A 15835-nucleotide genomic window follows, 5' to 3' on the forward strand; every position below is an offset into this window, starting at 1 on the left:
GTCTTTTTGTTTAATAAATCTTTCATTTTGCTATGATTTTCATATAAAAAGGCCACATTGTTACGCTACGGATGACTGCGATTTTTTGATATAGTATGAAAAATTTGTTATTAAAATGCATTTAAAAAATAATTCGAAATATACTTGGAGTATAATAGGGCGATTATATATAAAACGTAAGCAAATATCAAAGTGCAAGATAACAAACTAAAAATAATAAAAAATAATTGAAATAATACATCATATGGTCGACAGTATACAAATCATAATTGGTTTCATTGCATCGTGACTACAGTGTTAGCAATATAAATTATAGTATATAATAAGCATATCTAACTCTAACAACATACAAAGTAAATAATAATAACAGCATACTAACACAAAATTAAGCAAGAAATTAAAATCTGTGTAGTATCGTCGCCGCGCAATTTATGTGATGTGCTCGTTGTTAGTAGGTCTTTGTCGTGATCGTCTCGTGGCTGCGTGGTTCGGTGACATTTCCATTTCATCAATGTTATAAGCAGCATTTGCACCACCAACACTGTTATTCCCCCCTATGTCACTTATTTGCCGAATATCACAAATATTAGCATCGTTCGGTGTTAAGTTGTTGTCATCGTCGTTGCTGTCATTGTCGTCGTTGTTTTCTTCAGAGTGCGACGTGCTTAGCCAATCAGAGGAGCTGCAACTGCCGCTATCGCCGGTCGACAGTTTAAGACTACTAGAAAAATTCACCGATGCCGATACAGACATTGATGTCGACTCGACCACTGATGAATTGATATTATGACTGTGGTTACTACTTTCAAGATTACGCTGTCATCTGCCAGCCCCAATTAAAGAGACAAAATCATCATCTGCCTCGGGAATGCTGCCGGAATGTACACCTACATTTCGTGCTTGCAAGAAACTATTGCCACTGGGCACAGGCGCACCATATAGTTGTTGTGGTGAGTATTCGCGCGCATGCACTTCCCGCTTTTGTATATTTATACCGAAATTGGAATGCGTTCCAGCGGTTGCTATGTTGGTAGTTGTCGGCGCTTTATCTGAAGTGTTGTGCGCTGCACGGTTCCCTGCTAAGTGGATGTGAGATGTAGAATCAGTGGTTAGTGCGACCTCGCCAACAGGCAATAAAAGATTATCAGTAGCTCCGTAGCGATTGGCTTTAACCAATGGTTTACTAGCGAAATTCGTATTATATTTTTTTCTATTACCTTTTTGTACAACAGCGCTACCGCCGCCAACTATCATTACATCGCCGATCATAGAGCTCGTTGTGGGCATGTCACTAACCATGCCATCTGCAGTGCTATCACCATCTTCTCGCTTGCTCATCAGGTACTCCGTTTCACTACTGGAACGGCGGGGTCCACGAGAGAGAGGTTGATAGGTGCTCCGTCCTTGAAAATGTCGACTGATCGAACTGCTTACTACGCCGAGATGTTCCGTGACATCTTGTTGCATATCCGAAATGTCCATCATTGAGAGGAATGCACGGCACCAATTATGATTTGGATTATTCCAATATTGTGGCGAATTGATATGAAATGGATGATGCGGGAAACTGTAAATGTGCGCGACCGCAGCGATGAACATCTCAATGCAAATGAGAAAATTCTGAAAAATTAACGAAAATTTTATTTTTACTCAATTAGCGAAATGGCGTAACATTTATGGAGCTTCCGCTGTTTGAAATATTTGAAATATAAGTTTTTATTATTGATGAAATTTCATGAGAATTCAGAATTCAATATTCAGTTCAAAGCTATGGCAACAAAAAAGTTAAGCGAATGTGTTCATTCGCTAGTCGCAATATGAACACGTCGAATTTTCAACCGCCAAATACATTCGCTTTGCCAGTGACAATACCAGCATAGGTGGTATGAAAAAATACTATATAAATTGTAATTTAGATGTAATCCATGTACAATATTCTTATAAAACTCATACCTGTAGCATAGACGCCAAATTTGTGTCAATATCTCCAAGTGTGATTATTTTCTGTAAAAGCTGATAGTACCCCAATAAAAATAATATTACACCTTGGCTGCAAAGAAAAAATGATTTAAATAAAATAAAATTAAGAAACAAAACAACTTACAAAAATGAGAAGAAAACCACCGCTTTGATACAAAGGAATTTGGGTATCGGTTTCATTGGTTTCAAGTCTTCCTGTTAAAATATATGTAGATGATATAATCTTTGTCATACAAAATAGATCTAAATCATTTTAGATCCATAAAATATACTAACTTTATTTGCTCTGTAAAAGAGTACTAAGCAATACATGGCCACAAATTGTGAAATATTGTTGATCACAACTATGTAAGGAAATGCCACATTACCAGCAAATGTTCCTTCCCCATAGACACCACATATCTCGCAAATACTGAGGAAATATATAAAGTAATACTGTTTATTTACCAAATGAAATGAAAGGTTTATAAGAACAAAATAGTGTAAACAATATTTCAAATACTGACTAGGAGGTTAGGTTGCATATTAGGTTCGAGCAGATTAAGATTTTTAAATAACATCCCCACGATGTTTTTTTATGTGTTTTTATTTTGTGTTTTAAGACAGTAAATAACGTAATATACGAACTTTAGTAATTTAATTAACTGGTGGTATGTATATTTACAAAGCATTTTCAATGTGTATATATATAATGTATAACAGAGCATTAAATTAATCAATCAAAATCAATTATTCTTCAATGAACTAAATATTCGAAACTAATACTTACACAGAAATAAAGGCAGTAATGGGTCGAACAACGGTGTATTGAAGTATGCCATGTTTACAATTATGTATAAACTCGCGGCCCATAACCCAAGGTCTCATACAACAAAGAGGAAAGAAATGATAAACCTGTGGTTTATACTGCATGGTTGCTTCCAGATCCATTCCCAAATTGAGATAGTGTAACAGGTAGACCATAAAGTTGTAAATCACATATGCTTCGTAACATTCACGAAGCGAGTCTACGTATATAGAGTGCTTTGGAAAGAACAGACCTATCCACTGCAATGTGTGAAAACGAACATTAAATAAAATTATACATCTTTGTAAATGTAAAAAAAAATGTAAGCTTACCGCATTAAGGGCATATATTGGAACCATCCATAAAATTCGAATAATATGTTTTTGTAATATCGGTTTTGTAAAGTGTATGACGTGTTGAATAATGTGCCAAATCGAAATTGGTACTGCTGATAAAACAAATAGGCCACCAATAAGTATAAGCTGATCAACGCGCTGGAATCCATCCTTAACAGTATTTACAATTAGCAAAGGAACTACGATAATTAAAAAAATACAGTAGGTGACGATTAGAAGTGGCCGTATCCAGATACGCCACTCTTCACAAAATCGTCTCAGATTGATGGGACACATTTAATTGAACAATTATTAATAACAGCTATTAGATACAACTTCCAAAATGTTTAGGTATAATTTTTTCACAGTTAGAAAGTCCCAGATTGCAATTTCCTAACCGAACTGTAATTGAGTTGGCATCTGCCGATAGTGCATTATGGGCCACTTTAAAATTTTGTTTTTTCAGACGGAAAATACTTTATATCACTTATTTTCGAGTACATATTTACTTCACCAACTTATTAAATTCGAATCATTTTTTTCTAAGCGATTATATGCAGGGTATTTTATTAAATTTTATTATAAGTAAATAAATGTAGGAGATATGAAAACAATCTTAGCGTAAGTATGTATATAGCAAAGATATCGCTGACAACAACAAAAACTGCTAAAATTTTACAATTTGTTGTGCCAATACTGGTATAAAAAATCATCTCTGATTCATTGACTAATGCAACGCTGCAAATTAAGTATAACACAGGGTTTACATAACATAAAAATCTAAACTGAAATTGTTTTAAAAAATTTAAATTTCTATAGAAATTATAATGATTTTTATCACTTAAAATTTTATGAATGCGATTTTTATATTGAAAAAATGCGATGTATATTAATTCTGGAGAAACTGCGACCTGTTCTGGTTAACAAAAAATTTACAAAAAAGGAAATAAACCGAAAGAACAAAAACTGTTTTCGTGTTAGTTCATCATATTAGCCCCTTTCCTAAATTGTTATAAATGAAATTTTTTTCAGTTTAAGTCTTATTAAAATCGCAAAATTTACAAAAAGTAATATTTTTATTGACATTACCAACGAAGTTACAAATGTATTTTCTTTTGAGTAGGGATCATCAAGGACACAAACACTTTTAAAACAATATTTAATAATAAAATTATTTAGTATAGGGTGTACTTTTATATATTCTAAAAATAAATAATATGTTGGAAAACATATAAAGTTTATCTTAAAATACTGAAAGCTTATCTTTCGTTTTTCTAGATGCTTGTTCTTTGGAAAGAACAGTTTCCTCTCTTTGTAAATCTTTTAATTCCTGTGTTTTAATTTGTAACTGTTGTTGTGTACGTTTGTATACATCTGAGCCGACAGAGTTACGGGCCATAGATTGACGTATCTTTGCAATTTCTCGCTCTTTTCGTCGTATGTCGTCCGCAAGGCGTACACTGGCCACATTTAAGGATTTTGTGGTTTCGTTACTTAGGGATATATTTTTCTTTGCCTTTTTTATTTCAGATCCTCCGCTCAAAATATTGTCATTAATAAATGAAAAGACATCTGTACGTTGTAATTCGCGCTCATATGCTTTCGCATTAATGTTTTCTTGTTTCTTCTTTTGCTGCTGTAGTTTTTTCTCTATACTGAAGTAGTCTTTGTCTCCGTTAGCAGCTTCTCTTAACTCCATACAACGATCAAGAGAGTAGCCTTGGGGTAATATTTGAGCTGTCACAGGTATGACAATACCACTACCATCTGAACCCAATCCAGTACCGTGAACATAACCCATTTTCGCCATTATTTTCGATCCGATGCCCTATTAGAATATTAAATATATATAATGAATTTATATGAAATATTAATGCCTACCCGCGTATATTTTTCCCACTCGCCAAGTGGTTGTGTTGGTTTAAACTCAAACAAACTTTTTTCTACTAATTTTGCTTGTCTTGCGCTTTTGATTTCGTCCGAGTCTTCTGATTCTTCTAATTCGTCACAAGACTCATTCGAACTGGATCCGCTGGATAAATCATCATCTGTTCATAAAAAAATATACATTAATTTACTTCATAAATACATTGGCCATGAAAAACTATTACAAACCATGAAATATCGGTAGCAGATCTTCAAATGGAAAATCTCTTTCTCGTTTATCACCCTTCTTATCAAGACGAACACGGCATAATTGCTCAACGAAATTTGCGCAAAGCACACGACCTCTATACCAAAGGCGGTCCGGCAGTTTTGCTAGCACTACGCAATTGCGAGCGAGTCGTGTAAAATCTGGCTCAGCATATTCACCTAACTTTTCGGCATCGATTAGTTCGCCATGGGAAAAGTGACGGGGAAACTTTAGTATAGTATCCCCCGATTTCAGGGTTAAAATGGGTATGGTTGGAAAGAGGACGATCTCTAGATTACGAATATATATAATAGTTGCCGCAGGAGACTTATAGTTTTCGAGATATTCGCATTCAAAGTTGAAAATTTCACAAATTTTATGTGGCGATATTTCGATTATTAGTTAACTTTTAATTTATAAAATGCGCTTATTACACACTAACACTTCACTAAATTGTTTCCACATACTTATTTTATATCAATTGGTTTAATATTTGCTTTAAATAAGCATTTTAATTTTTGCACAATTTTGTTTATATGCACATTAACCAGGTTGACAGATATCATGTGTTGCCATAACCAAACAAATGAAAATAAAAATAATAATCTTTCGCGTATTGCTTTTTTCTGTAATTGCGGCCTTCGGCCGCGCTTTTGGAAAATAACTCTGGTCCACCCAATATCATGGTTTTTCAAGAAACAGGAATAAATGTACTATAAATCATGTAATTTTTTTATTAACTTTTATTCGTTTGTAAAATATGTAGATTTGGCAACACTTGATATCTGTCAACATGGTTATTGTGCATATAAACAAAATTGTTTAAAAATTAAAATGCTTATTTAAAGCAAATATTAAACCAATTGATATAAAATAAGTATGTGGAAACAATTTAGTGAAGTGTTAGTGTATAATAAGCGCATTATATAAATTAAAAGTTATGTAATAATCGAAATATCGCCACATAAAATTTGTGAAATTTTCAACTTTAAATGCGAATATCTCGAAAACTATAAGTCTCCTGCGGCAACTATTATATATATTCGTAATCTGGAGATCGTCCTCTTTCCAACCATACCCATTTTAACTCTGAAATCGGGGGATACTATACTAAAGCCGACCCAAAGTGACACTGTGTATCGTCAAATCGACACTCTCCTTCAAGGTAAAATGAACAAGGTAACATCTCACGATGGGTAGGATTGGTGAACAATACTCGTAATCGAGCCTTTAATTGACCATTGCTATCCATATTTGCTGTGTCTTCAATTCCACAAACTATGGCATTATGGTAACTAACTGAACCCCAGGTATGCTGGTGAGGGGCAGTGCACTTCTTACCAACCATATCTTCCAGTTTTACCTTAAAATAAAGTTTTATAATTATTTAAGAAGTGAAGACTAACAAAAAAACTTACTCGAAGTTTGTTTAAATGTTCATCTATATTTTCCTCAGTTACTTCATGAACATTGCTTTCAACGTTTTCTAATAAAGCCATTTCACTTCTAAACCGCTCCAATTCTTCGTTGAAGTTACATCCATCGGCACTATTAGACAATTCCGCTGCATTTGTCTGATTTGTTAATTCAATAAGTTCCAAAAGATCTGCCTTTAGACTATTTAGTGCAATACGTTCCTCCTCATTTTCAGTAGTTGCTAAAGACTCTTCCACAATTTGGAGCTATACAATTTTTTGATTTTTTAATTAATTAATTTAAAGATTTTGTAAAGCTACAATGATATATTTACTTGTGATTCGTAGTCGCTGGTGTTCGTTTCCATTTTTTGTCGAAAAATAGGAGAATTACAACATAAACAATATTTTTTCTATTTGATTTAGTAAACAAATATAAATTGAGAACAAGATTGCCAAGTTCGTGTATGAAATTCAATTATAACGTAAGGGCATCGTTTTTATACCGTGTACATTCATCAGTAGATGTAAATATGTTAACCCAGAATATAAATACTAAATAATAAAATTAAAATGTAAATTGATTTGGATAAGTATCCAAAATAAGTATCCAAAGTAAGTTATAGAACTTATATAAAATTTTGGAATCTGTTTTGAAACTTCAGCAACCACAAAATTAACTATCTCATGTTTAGTTTCATGCTATTTTGATTGATTGCTTATCTTCATGCTTAATTATATAGAAAGTGTTACTTCTTCTACAAAAGTTTAAGTCTTGTGCTCCAGAAAATGTAAACCTCCCATTATAACCGACTTATGAGAGAACTGGTAACCCTGATTATAATCTAAACAGCTGATTTCCAGTATCATGCAATTTAAGTAATTTTTAAAAAGTTTTAATAAAGTTATGAACGCCGGATTTAGGTTGGTTAGCGGTCTGCGATATGAAATTTCAAAGCATTTCGTTCGAAACACATGCAAAATTGCTGTGGAAGTGGAACCGAATCTTATTGAAAAATTGGAGAATGCAGAGATTAAAGCACGGCATCATCCTGGAATAGCAAAAGTAGGGAAAATCGAGATACCGATAAACTTGCGCCATGCTTTGGAACGCGTCATAGGAGATTATCCGGTGAAAACACTGTTGAAAGATTGTAAACAACTTGATCAATATATAAATTCCCGGCATCCTCCGATTGAACAAGAAGAATTAAATTTGAAAATGAAATCCATTATGGAAGAAGTTGACCGCCGCATGCCGCCGGAGAAGTTGTCTTTATTAGGAGAAGAAAGCGGTGTTCATTGGAGGAGAAAACGAGACAAGTTAATTAAGCGCATGGTGGCACAACGAAACTATGCTTGGAAGCCGATTGAATATGGTTCATATGAGGCATTGGTTTACGCAATTGGGCGCGGGGCAAAGGAATACGGTGTACTAACGAATATATTAAATGAATTAAGAGTACGTGATAAATCGTTCCAGCCCAGAAGCTACTTTGACTTTGGTGCGGGTGTGGGTACTGGCATGTGGGCGGCTAGTAATTTGTGGAAAGATACTATATTTGAGTATTACAATGTTGATAGTTCCCGTAATATGAATGATCTGTCTGAATTAATATTACGTGAGGGAAATGAAAACCAACAATTATTATTGCGCAATGTTTACTACAGACAGTTTCTACCTGCCTTGGAGGTATGGAGCATATAATTTGTTTTCTCTTATCAGTAAATTTATTAAACATTATTTTTATTTTTAGACGTTGTATGATTTGGTTGTATTGTCATACACTCTTTTTGAGCTACCAAGCGCGGATAGCCGCAAAGATGTTTTACTCAACCTATGGAAGAAATGCAGTGGTTACATGGTCATTGTCGAAGAAGGTACTAGACGCGGAAGTGAGTTAATCAACGAAGCTCGCGATTTTATTTTAAGTCTGGAGAGCGAGGAACTGAAGGGTCATGTTTTTGCACCGGTAAATATATTTCTATTATATTTTTTGAATAAAATCTATAATATTATTTGATATATATTTTTGTTTTCTTAAAGTGTTCCCACAACTTAACATGTCCTCGATTTGCTAATAACGCTGATCGCACACCTTGCAACTTTGAAGTTGGTTATGTCCCTTTACAATTGGGTGGTGTAAAAGATGACCGCCACATTACGCGTTATTCTTACGTCGTTCTAAAGAAAGGCGAGATATCAGATCCCACTCGTAAGTGGCCAAGGCTGGTACGACCAACATTATTGCGCTCCAAACACATAATATGTAGGATGTGTACAGAGGATGCCAAATTGCAGGAAGTAATATTTACACATTCTAAACATGGGAGGTAATATTATTGTATAACTATGTGCTTTTGAAATGTTTGACTGATACATTTTATATATTCTCTTGAAGACATGCCTATCGATGTGCCAAGGTCAGTGATTGGGGTGACAGGTTACCAATTAAATTGGGTGATCAATTGCCAACAATTAGAAAAACATTAAGGAATAAGGAAGGAAGAAATGAAGATGAGTAAATTATAAAATTATATGTATACTTAAGAGGAACCAAAAATAAATAAATCCATATTCATTTTGCTGAATATATAATTAATTATTAAGTATTTGCTAATGTCAATCAAATGTAGTATTGTGAAATGAAGAGTCGATATTTTGCTGTTGCTATTCACTTAATATTTTATGATATAAAATCATTTCGATTTTAGTTCATCTTTACTGTGATTTTTGAAATGTACATTGTGCTCAAACGACAATTTTCGCTCTTTTCAATCTTCGAAGGCAAATATTTCGATTTTAGAAGCTAACTTCGAAAATCGATGAATGGACTTTGTTACTTATGACTCAATCTCCCAGAAAAATTAAGCCTGGTCCAATACCCAGGAAAAAGCCGATTTTGCTTATAATGTTATTAATTAATAACTTTTCTACTAAATAAAACAACAATTATTATTTCACATGTTTTCACTATTTTCATCAGGTAAGCACATATCTGTTTTTATTTTTAAATTTTGTTCAACGTTTTCAGTGAAGAACATATTTTCAAATGTATGGATTAATAATATTAAATATTGTTATATTAGTTTAATAGTCTTTTCACACAGCCAAATTAATTGATCAATTAAAATTTTGATTGAGAAACCAGTTTTTGCCTTTCACACAGCCGGCTAATCGATCAGCCTTTATACTATACATTTTTGTTTTTGCTTTTCATAACAAGTTGGTAAGTTTCATCAACTTATGCTATTTTTAGCAGGGACATCTACTGTCGAGTAGTATTAATGCTTTTTATCAAAAAATGCAGCCGATCGGAGACAAAGAACGTGTACGTATATAACAACAAATACGGTCTTTATCTCAGAGTTGCATTTCTTTTTCAAGTCGATTAAAATTCAATTAGAAACAAATGTGGATTTTAGTTTGTATGGTAAATGGATATTAATAAGCGTTTTAATCGAGCAGAGGCCGGTTAATTGATCTAAAAAGGCGATAAGATAATTTCAGGAAATTAATGACCAAGGCTTTTAAATGACTTCAATTTATTCTTACTTGTTGAATATTGCTTTCGAGACGCGTAATCCTGGCAGCCGCAAGTTTCCTAATTTATTGATGTCCGATTAGTTTTGTCCTTCAATTCAAAATTTAATCACCCGGGCAGTTGTAAAAAGTAATGATGGAAAAACAATGGCAAATCTCTAAACAAATTTTTAAAATAGGAAAAGTCAGTTTCTAGGAGCGTGAAATATTTTTGGTTAGTCAAAGAGAGTATTTTGCGAGTTGATTATTGTGTAGAAATCTGTCCGTAATTCTATGCATCCAGTACTTTCATGTACAGAAACTTTACTACTGCCAATATCAGTTGTTTTGAGAAAGTTTCGGCAAAGTAGTGCTCAGCATACATACATAGAATGTGGAATAACGGAAAGTGTCACCTGAAACGGGAAATAGAGCGCAGCCAAAGAGTTTTTCGTTTTTTTATATCTTCAATACCCTATCCAATGCCTAGCGAATGTTTGTGGTCCATAGTGTATTCAACTCAAATACTGTTTCATCGCCGTGGCCACGGACGATTGTTGTTTTATGTTTGCATTTGTGTTATTTTGAATGTTAAATGGCAGTTTAAATGCATCTGCATCTAATAAGATTGCTGCGATGTCAGATGATGCAACGTCCAATGCAATGCTACTTTTTATCATATTCCAGCAAGAAGGAGCGAAGGAAGGAATGTTTTGCTAATTGAATCTGGTGCATGCAAAGAAAAACCTTGTACTTGGTACGAATATTCTGTGAGCATATTTTTTGGTTGATCTATAGTACGATCAAGCGACTGTTTTTGAGATCCACAGTAAATGGGAAACCGAACATACGCCAGGCAGCTTCATTAGAGCGGAAATACTTGCAAATTTTGTGATTCGTTAATATTTTTAACACTAAATAAATCAAAACATGGCCGGAAGGAACATTGAATTGAATATTCAAAATCACTCAAAACACTTCTTTTCGTTCAATGTCAATTTCTGGGTATATGTAATAGTTGTAAAAACGTTTGAGAATACTAAACTAAAGAATGGTCGAATAAATGTCATCTTTGGAGTTATACGACTAATGTGATTCAAGTATTTAAAGCCGCATGAGGATAATGTTTAGTTCAGAAAAATAATTAAGTTAAATTTGCTATATAGTATTACTAGCTGACCCGGCGAACTTCGCCCCGCCCAATTTTTATTTGAAATAGTTAAAACGCTTTTTGAACTCTGTTCATTGCTTATTTGTCTGACCATACATATGTACATAACTTTATTTATTTCACGGATTGTATGTGATTTTTTCTTAAATTTAGAATATTGGGAGTCATAGATTCGTATAACTTTACCACAAATAATATAAACTTCAAACAACGCATTTTCATTTAATGTTTTTAGCAAGTGGCAGCTTTTGTTATGACAGCCTAAATCCATGAACATTTAAAAAGAAATATAGCGCCATCTACTGTTACATAGCGTACTTAGCGCCACCAACTGGTGGATAGCTCTTTGCTAATAATAAACAAATAATTTGCAATAAATAAATAATGCGACTATAAGGAGAGTTATAAACTATCCTATCTTTCAAGTTGGACCAAACTGCACACAGTGTTAAAAATTTCATTAAAATCGGTTCAGTAGTTTAGGAGTCCATCGAAAAAAACAATGTGACACGTGATTTTTATATATTAAGATATGAAGAGGCAATAAGTAGTGTTAATAGTTAATTCTTGAGCCTCCAATTGAGTATGTTAATATAACATCGAATGAACTACTTACTACGCCATAGGCATATAATAATAATGAAGGATTAAATTAAGCACTGCGAAAAATTAAAAATAAGTAAAACAAGTTAGGAAGAGCTAAGTTCGGGTGTAACCGAACATTTTATACTCTCGCAATTTATTTATTTAACTTTATTAATATTACTAGCAGACCTGGCCACACTTTTTTGTAGCTAAGGTATACATTAAATTAAGTTGGTCCAATCTTGACTTCGGCGACGATATTGATTTCTCGAAGTTGATTTATGTTACGCAGCATGATGACAACTCACACTACTTTTAATTGCAAAGTGAATGGTTATAGTACAGGCTATTTTAAATAGTTTGGGATAATTGACTACGTCATCCTGGTTTGTAGCTGTGTCAACTCTCTTGTACCGAAATTCTAAATTGTCGCATTAAGATCATCGATATATTTGTTTTTTTACCACCAATATAGGTCATTCAATCAGTCATTTGCGGTTATCATATTGAGGTTTTATGTCAGGAAAACTTCTCTTTCAAGTTAATGAAGTGACAGAAATCTGTTGGAAATGCTATTAATCCATCGAGGTGTCAACTGCCAACTGCTTCCACAATCGCAATTTGATGTTGTTGCAAAAACACTCATATGTTAGTTGTTAATTGGCGATTCTTTATGTGTCGCCACAAATTAAATGATTTTAGGCATGCGATTAGCCCGTCATTAACAGTTGATCCAGGAATAATTGGAAGAGTCTGGCGTAAATCACCTGCTAACAGAATCCTGGCTCCACCAAAAACGTTCATCGACAATCAAGATCTTTTAAAGTCCTGTGCAGTACCTCCAGCGACTTCTTGAATATTTGGAAAATTTTCGTTAAAGCGCTATTTTTGGCGATTTTGCCGACTGGTGTTTCGTTCATTTCCAATTTAGGAGTAATTTCAAGGCCGAATGTGCCGTTTGTTTGCCTACTAACAGGTGACAAGTTGCCCCTATCCCCGTTAATCTTGGTGGTGAAAATGAGTGAAATTGGTTCTGGAATTACATCAGCCCTCATATACTATATATGATGATTTTCTATTGAACTTTATGGCGAAAATATATGTCAAATTATGTGTTATCTTAATAAAATTACATCAATAAATTGCGAGAGTATAAAATGTTCGGTTGGACCCGAATTTAGCCTTTCCTTATTTGTTACAAATTGTTTTGGGCTATCGACACAACCTTATACAATTGAACAATCACAAAAATATTTTAACAAAGCAACATTGATAACCTTCAAAATATTATTTTTTTGTTTTCTCTTTTTATATTTTTCTTGTCAACTCGAATAAAATTCTCTTATTATTATCTTCCTCGCATTTTTTCCATATTTACTCACTTTCTAATCTTTTTCTGGCTTTCCACGAATATTTCAAGACTAAAATTAGCCAGATCGGTTTGGCCGTTCTCGTTTTTTTGCGGCACAAACGAACAGCAATTCATTTTTATATTATATTATTATCAAGCGACAATTTTTTTAACTCCGCACACGACCATTCAGTAGGGAGCAGACCGCGCGAATGATTCTAACACCCCCCCGTACCCCGGTGCCGGAGTGACGCCTACAACTCTACAACGCATTTTCCAAATTTTTAACTCGTGATATCATTTGAATGGAATGCCAGAATCTAATAATTCAAAAAGTTATATAAAGGTTTTGAAGCGATCTTAAATAATAAATCATTTATTTCGATAAGGATTAATACTAAGGTACAAATAAAGAGCCTTTTCAAGTAGTGGTATTTTAATTAATTTTTTTTATATAAAATCGCTTATTGTGAAAACGTTTTTTGTAGATAATGATAAGTTCTACAAAATTGTAGTACATCACTTTGTTATATCTTCAATCGTTTTCGCAGCATTCGCGATTAAAGAAAGCTTTTTGGTATTTTTTTACATTATCGGAGTTTTGGTAAGGAACCCTATTTTTTTTAAACTAAATATAGCCTATGTCACTCAGGGATAGTATAGCCTTCAACGGTGAAAGAATTTTTCAAATCGGTTCAGTAGTTTCGGAGCCTATTCGAGGCAAACAAACAAAAAAACAAACCTTTTCTCTTCCTTTGACCCACATATTCGTCATATATATTGTATAAAGTCCATTGAAAGTTGGAAACCCTAATATTAGGTTAGAAGCACCGAGGTCCTCATATTCCCTATATGGGGCCTTGACAACCTATGGTTCGATTTCGGTGATTTTTAGAATGGGACTGCCACACTATAAACGTAGTATTTGTGCAAAGTTCTGCATCGATATCTTCACTAGTGCTTACTTTATATATTGTAAAGTAAACGATTCAGATCGTCTTCAAAGTTCTGGTATATAGGAAGTAGGCGTGGTTGTGAAGCGTTTTGGTCTATTTTGACAACATATCATTGGGATGTAAGGAAACTATTACAAACCAAGTTTAATTGAAATCGGTCGAGTAGTTCCTGAGATATGGTTTTTGACCCATAAGTGGGCGATGCCACGCACATTTTCCATTTTGTAAAAAAATCTGAGTGCAGCTTCCATATGCCATTTCTTATGTGAAATTTAGTGTTTATGGCGTTTTTCGTTAATGAGTTTACCCACTTTTAGTAGTTTTCAACATAACTTTTGTATGGGAGGTGGGCGTGGTAACAATCCGATTTCCTCCATTTTTGGACTGTAGTATAAAGTATAAAGTAGTACCTAAAAGAAACGACTCTAGAAAGTTTCCTTGATACACCTTTAGTAGTTTGCGAGATATGTACAAAAAACCCACACCCACTTCCCCAAAAAAATTACATCCACATATGCCCCTTCATAGTGCGATCCTTCATACCAAATTTTACTTCCATAGCTTTATTTATAGCTTAGTTATGGCACTTTAAGTGTTTTCGGTTTTTGCCATTTTGTGGGCGTGGCAGTGGTCCGATTACGCCCATTTTCGAACTTAACCTTCTTATGGTGCAAAGAAATACGTCTTATTACGTTACAGCTTGCACGGACGGACGGACAGACAGACGTCCGGATCTTTTCTGAACTTTTCTCGTCACCCTGATCATTTTGATATGTATAGAATATTATCCGAAACTGTTACTACGTTCAGACCGACTTTGAAAACGTGTTTTCATTCGAAAACTTGTGTTTTCATTCGAAAACTTGTGTTTTCAACCATGCAAAATCTGTGAAACGAAATCACAGTTTTCGCTGAAAACTTCTTGAAAACTTACTTTCCACTCATTATAATCGATGTCTGCTCTAGTTTAGTCGATATTATTGTAAGACATATTTTGCCAGCTCTAAATTGTCATTTGATATTGTAAACAAATTCCCCTACTTTGTCAAAATAATGGAGAAACAGAAATTAAAATAATAAAGGAAGGGCTAAGTTCACGTGTGACCGAACATTTTATACTCTCGCAATTTATTTGTTTAATGTTATTAAGCGTGTTTTCTTTTCTTTTCTCGAATGGTGACTTTTTATATTTTAACATTACACACTTGCTGCATTACCTTTTTGAATGTGCTCCATTTTTTACATGATTAAAGAACAAAAAATGTCACCCTATTAAAGCGCCTTAAAATTAAATGCAACTCGACTCATGTATTGGGCACAAAGTCGACTAGAAAACAAAAATCATTATATGAAAGATGATGTAATTCCTGAAGTTTCATTAATATATCAAAAGTTTTACTTAAGTAATCGCTTGTACGGACAGAGGGATTTTAACTCGTCTCGTCATCCTGATCATTTTGATATTTATAACCCTATATCGTTTAGTTTTATAACTTACAAACAACATGAGAACAAAACTTTGAAACTTTCTTAGCAACACGTTGCGGGAGTATAAAAATGCTCATATGTAAACAAACAAATGAATTTGTGAATTGTCA

General features: G+C 33.7%; 3 protein-coding genes across 6 annotated transcripts; 1 reads left to right on the top strand and 2 right to left on the bottom strand.

Annotated features, from left to right (window-relative positions):
• Window positions 1-248: 248 nt before the first annotated feature.
• On the bottom strand, window positions 249-3764 carry LOC105217965 (transmembrane protein 184C). Of its 4 annotated transcripts, none has more exons than XM_054226435.1 (7): window positions 3100-3764; window positions 2750-3027; window positions 2257-2392; window positions 2105-2175; window positions 1954-2050; window positions 1218-1620; window positions 249-1166 (listed from the first exon to the last, which is right to left on the bottom strand). In XM_054226435.1, the coding sequence occupies exons 1-7, from the start codon at window positions 3397-3399 to the stop codon at window positions 820-822; spliced, it is 1632 nt and encodes a 543-aa protein (XP_054082410.1). In that variant the 5' UTR covers window positions 3400-3764; the 3' UTR covers window positions 249-819. The 4 variants fall into 4 exon arrangements, with proteins under 4 accessions (XP_054082410.1, XP_011191551.1, XP_011191550.1 ...); XM_011193249.3 differs by having other exon boundaries at window positions 249-1076; window positions 3100-3762; XM_011193248.3 differs by having other exon boundaries at window positions 249-1079; window positions 3100-3762.
• Window positions 3765-4159: 395 nt separating this feature from the next.
• LOC105217963 (zinc finger CCCH-type with G patch domain-containing protein) lies at window positions 4160-7147 on the bottom strand. Its single transcript, XM_011193246.3, has 6 exons — window positions 6987-7147; window positions 6655-6918; window positions 6360-6599; window positions 5218-5449; window positions 4984-5150; window positions 4160-4930 (listed from the first exon to the last, which is right to left on the bottom strand). The coding sequence occupies exons 1-6, from the start codon at window positions 7017-7019 to the stop codon at window positions 4346-4348; spliced, it is 1521 nt and encodes a 506-aa protein (XP_011191548.1). The 5' UTR covers window positions 7020-7147; the 3' UTR covers window positions 4160-4345.
• A 344-nt stretch (window positions 7148-7491) lies between these two features.
• LOC105217962 (methyltransferase-like protein 17, mitochondrial) lies at window positions 7492-9261 on the top strand. The gene is made up of 4 exons (XM_011193245.3): window positions 7492-8344; window positions 8409-8624; window positions 8699-8985; window positions 9054-9261. Exons 1-4 carry the CDS (start codon window positions 7559-7561, stop codon window positions 9175-9177), a joined length of 1413 nt encoding a protein of 470 aa, XP_011191547.1. The 5' UTR covers window positions 7492-7558; the 3' UTR covers window positions 9178-9261.
• Window positions 9262-15835: the final 6574 nt, after the last annotated feature.

This window comes from Zeugodacus cucurbitae, chromosome 3 (assembly GCF_028554725.1).
Source record: "Zeugodacus cucurbitae isolate PBARC_wt_2022May chromosome 3, idZeuCucr1.2, whole genome shotgun sequence".
NCBI lineage: Eukaryota > Metazoa > Arthropoda > Insecta > Diptera > Tephritidae > Zeugodacus > Zeugodacus cucurbitae.

Coding starts and splice junctions, on each gene's coding strand:
- LOC105217965 (XM_011193247.3), bottom strand. CDS start 3,399: ATGTGTCCCATCAATCTGAGACGATTTTGTGAAGAGTGGCGTATCTGG. Junction 2,393..2,749: donor ATTACTGCCTTTATTTCTGT/GTAAGTATTAGT, acceptor ATATTTCCTCAG/TATTTGCGAGATATGTGGTG. Junction 2,176..2,256: donor TCTTTTACAGAGCAAATAAA/GTTAGTATATTT, acceptor ATATTTTAACAG/GAAGACTTGAAACCAATGAA.
- LOC105217963 (XM_011193246.3), bottom strand. CDS start 7,019: ATGGAAACGAACACCAGCGACTACGAATCACAA. Junction 5,151..5,217: donor TCTGCTACCGATATTTCATG/GTTTGTAATAGT, acceptor TTTTATGAACAG/ATGATGATTTATCCAGCGGA. Junction 4,931..4,983: donor AGTGGGAAAAATATACGCGG/GTAGGCATTAAT, acceptor ATATTCTAATAG/GGCATCGGATCGAAAATAAT.
- LOC105217962 (XM_011193245.3), top strand. CDS start 7,559: ATGAACGCCGGATTTAGGTTGGTTAGCGGTCTGCGATATGAAATTTCA. Junction 8,345..8,408: donor AGTTTCTACCTGCCTTGGAG/GTATGGAGCATA, acceptor TTTTATTTTTAG/ACGTTGTATGATTTGGTTGT. Junction 8,625..8,698: donor AGGGTCATGTTTTTGCACCG/GTAAATATATTT, acceptor GTTTTCTTAAAG/TGTTCCCACAACTTAACATG.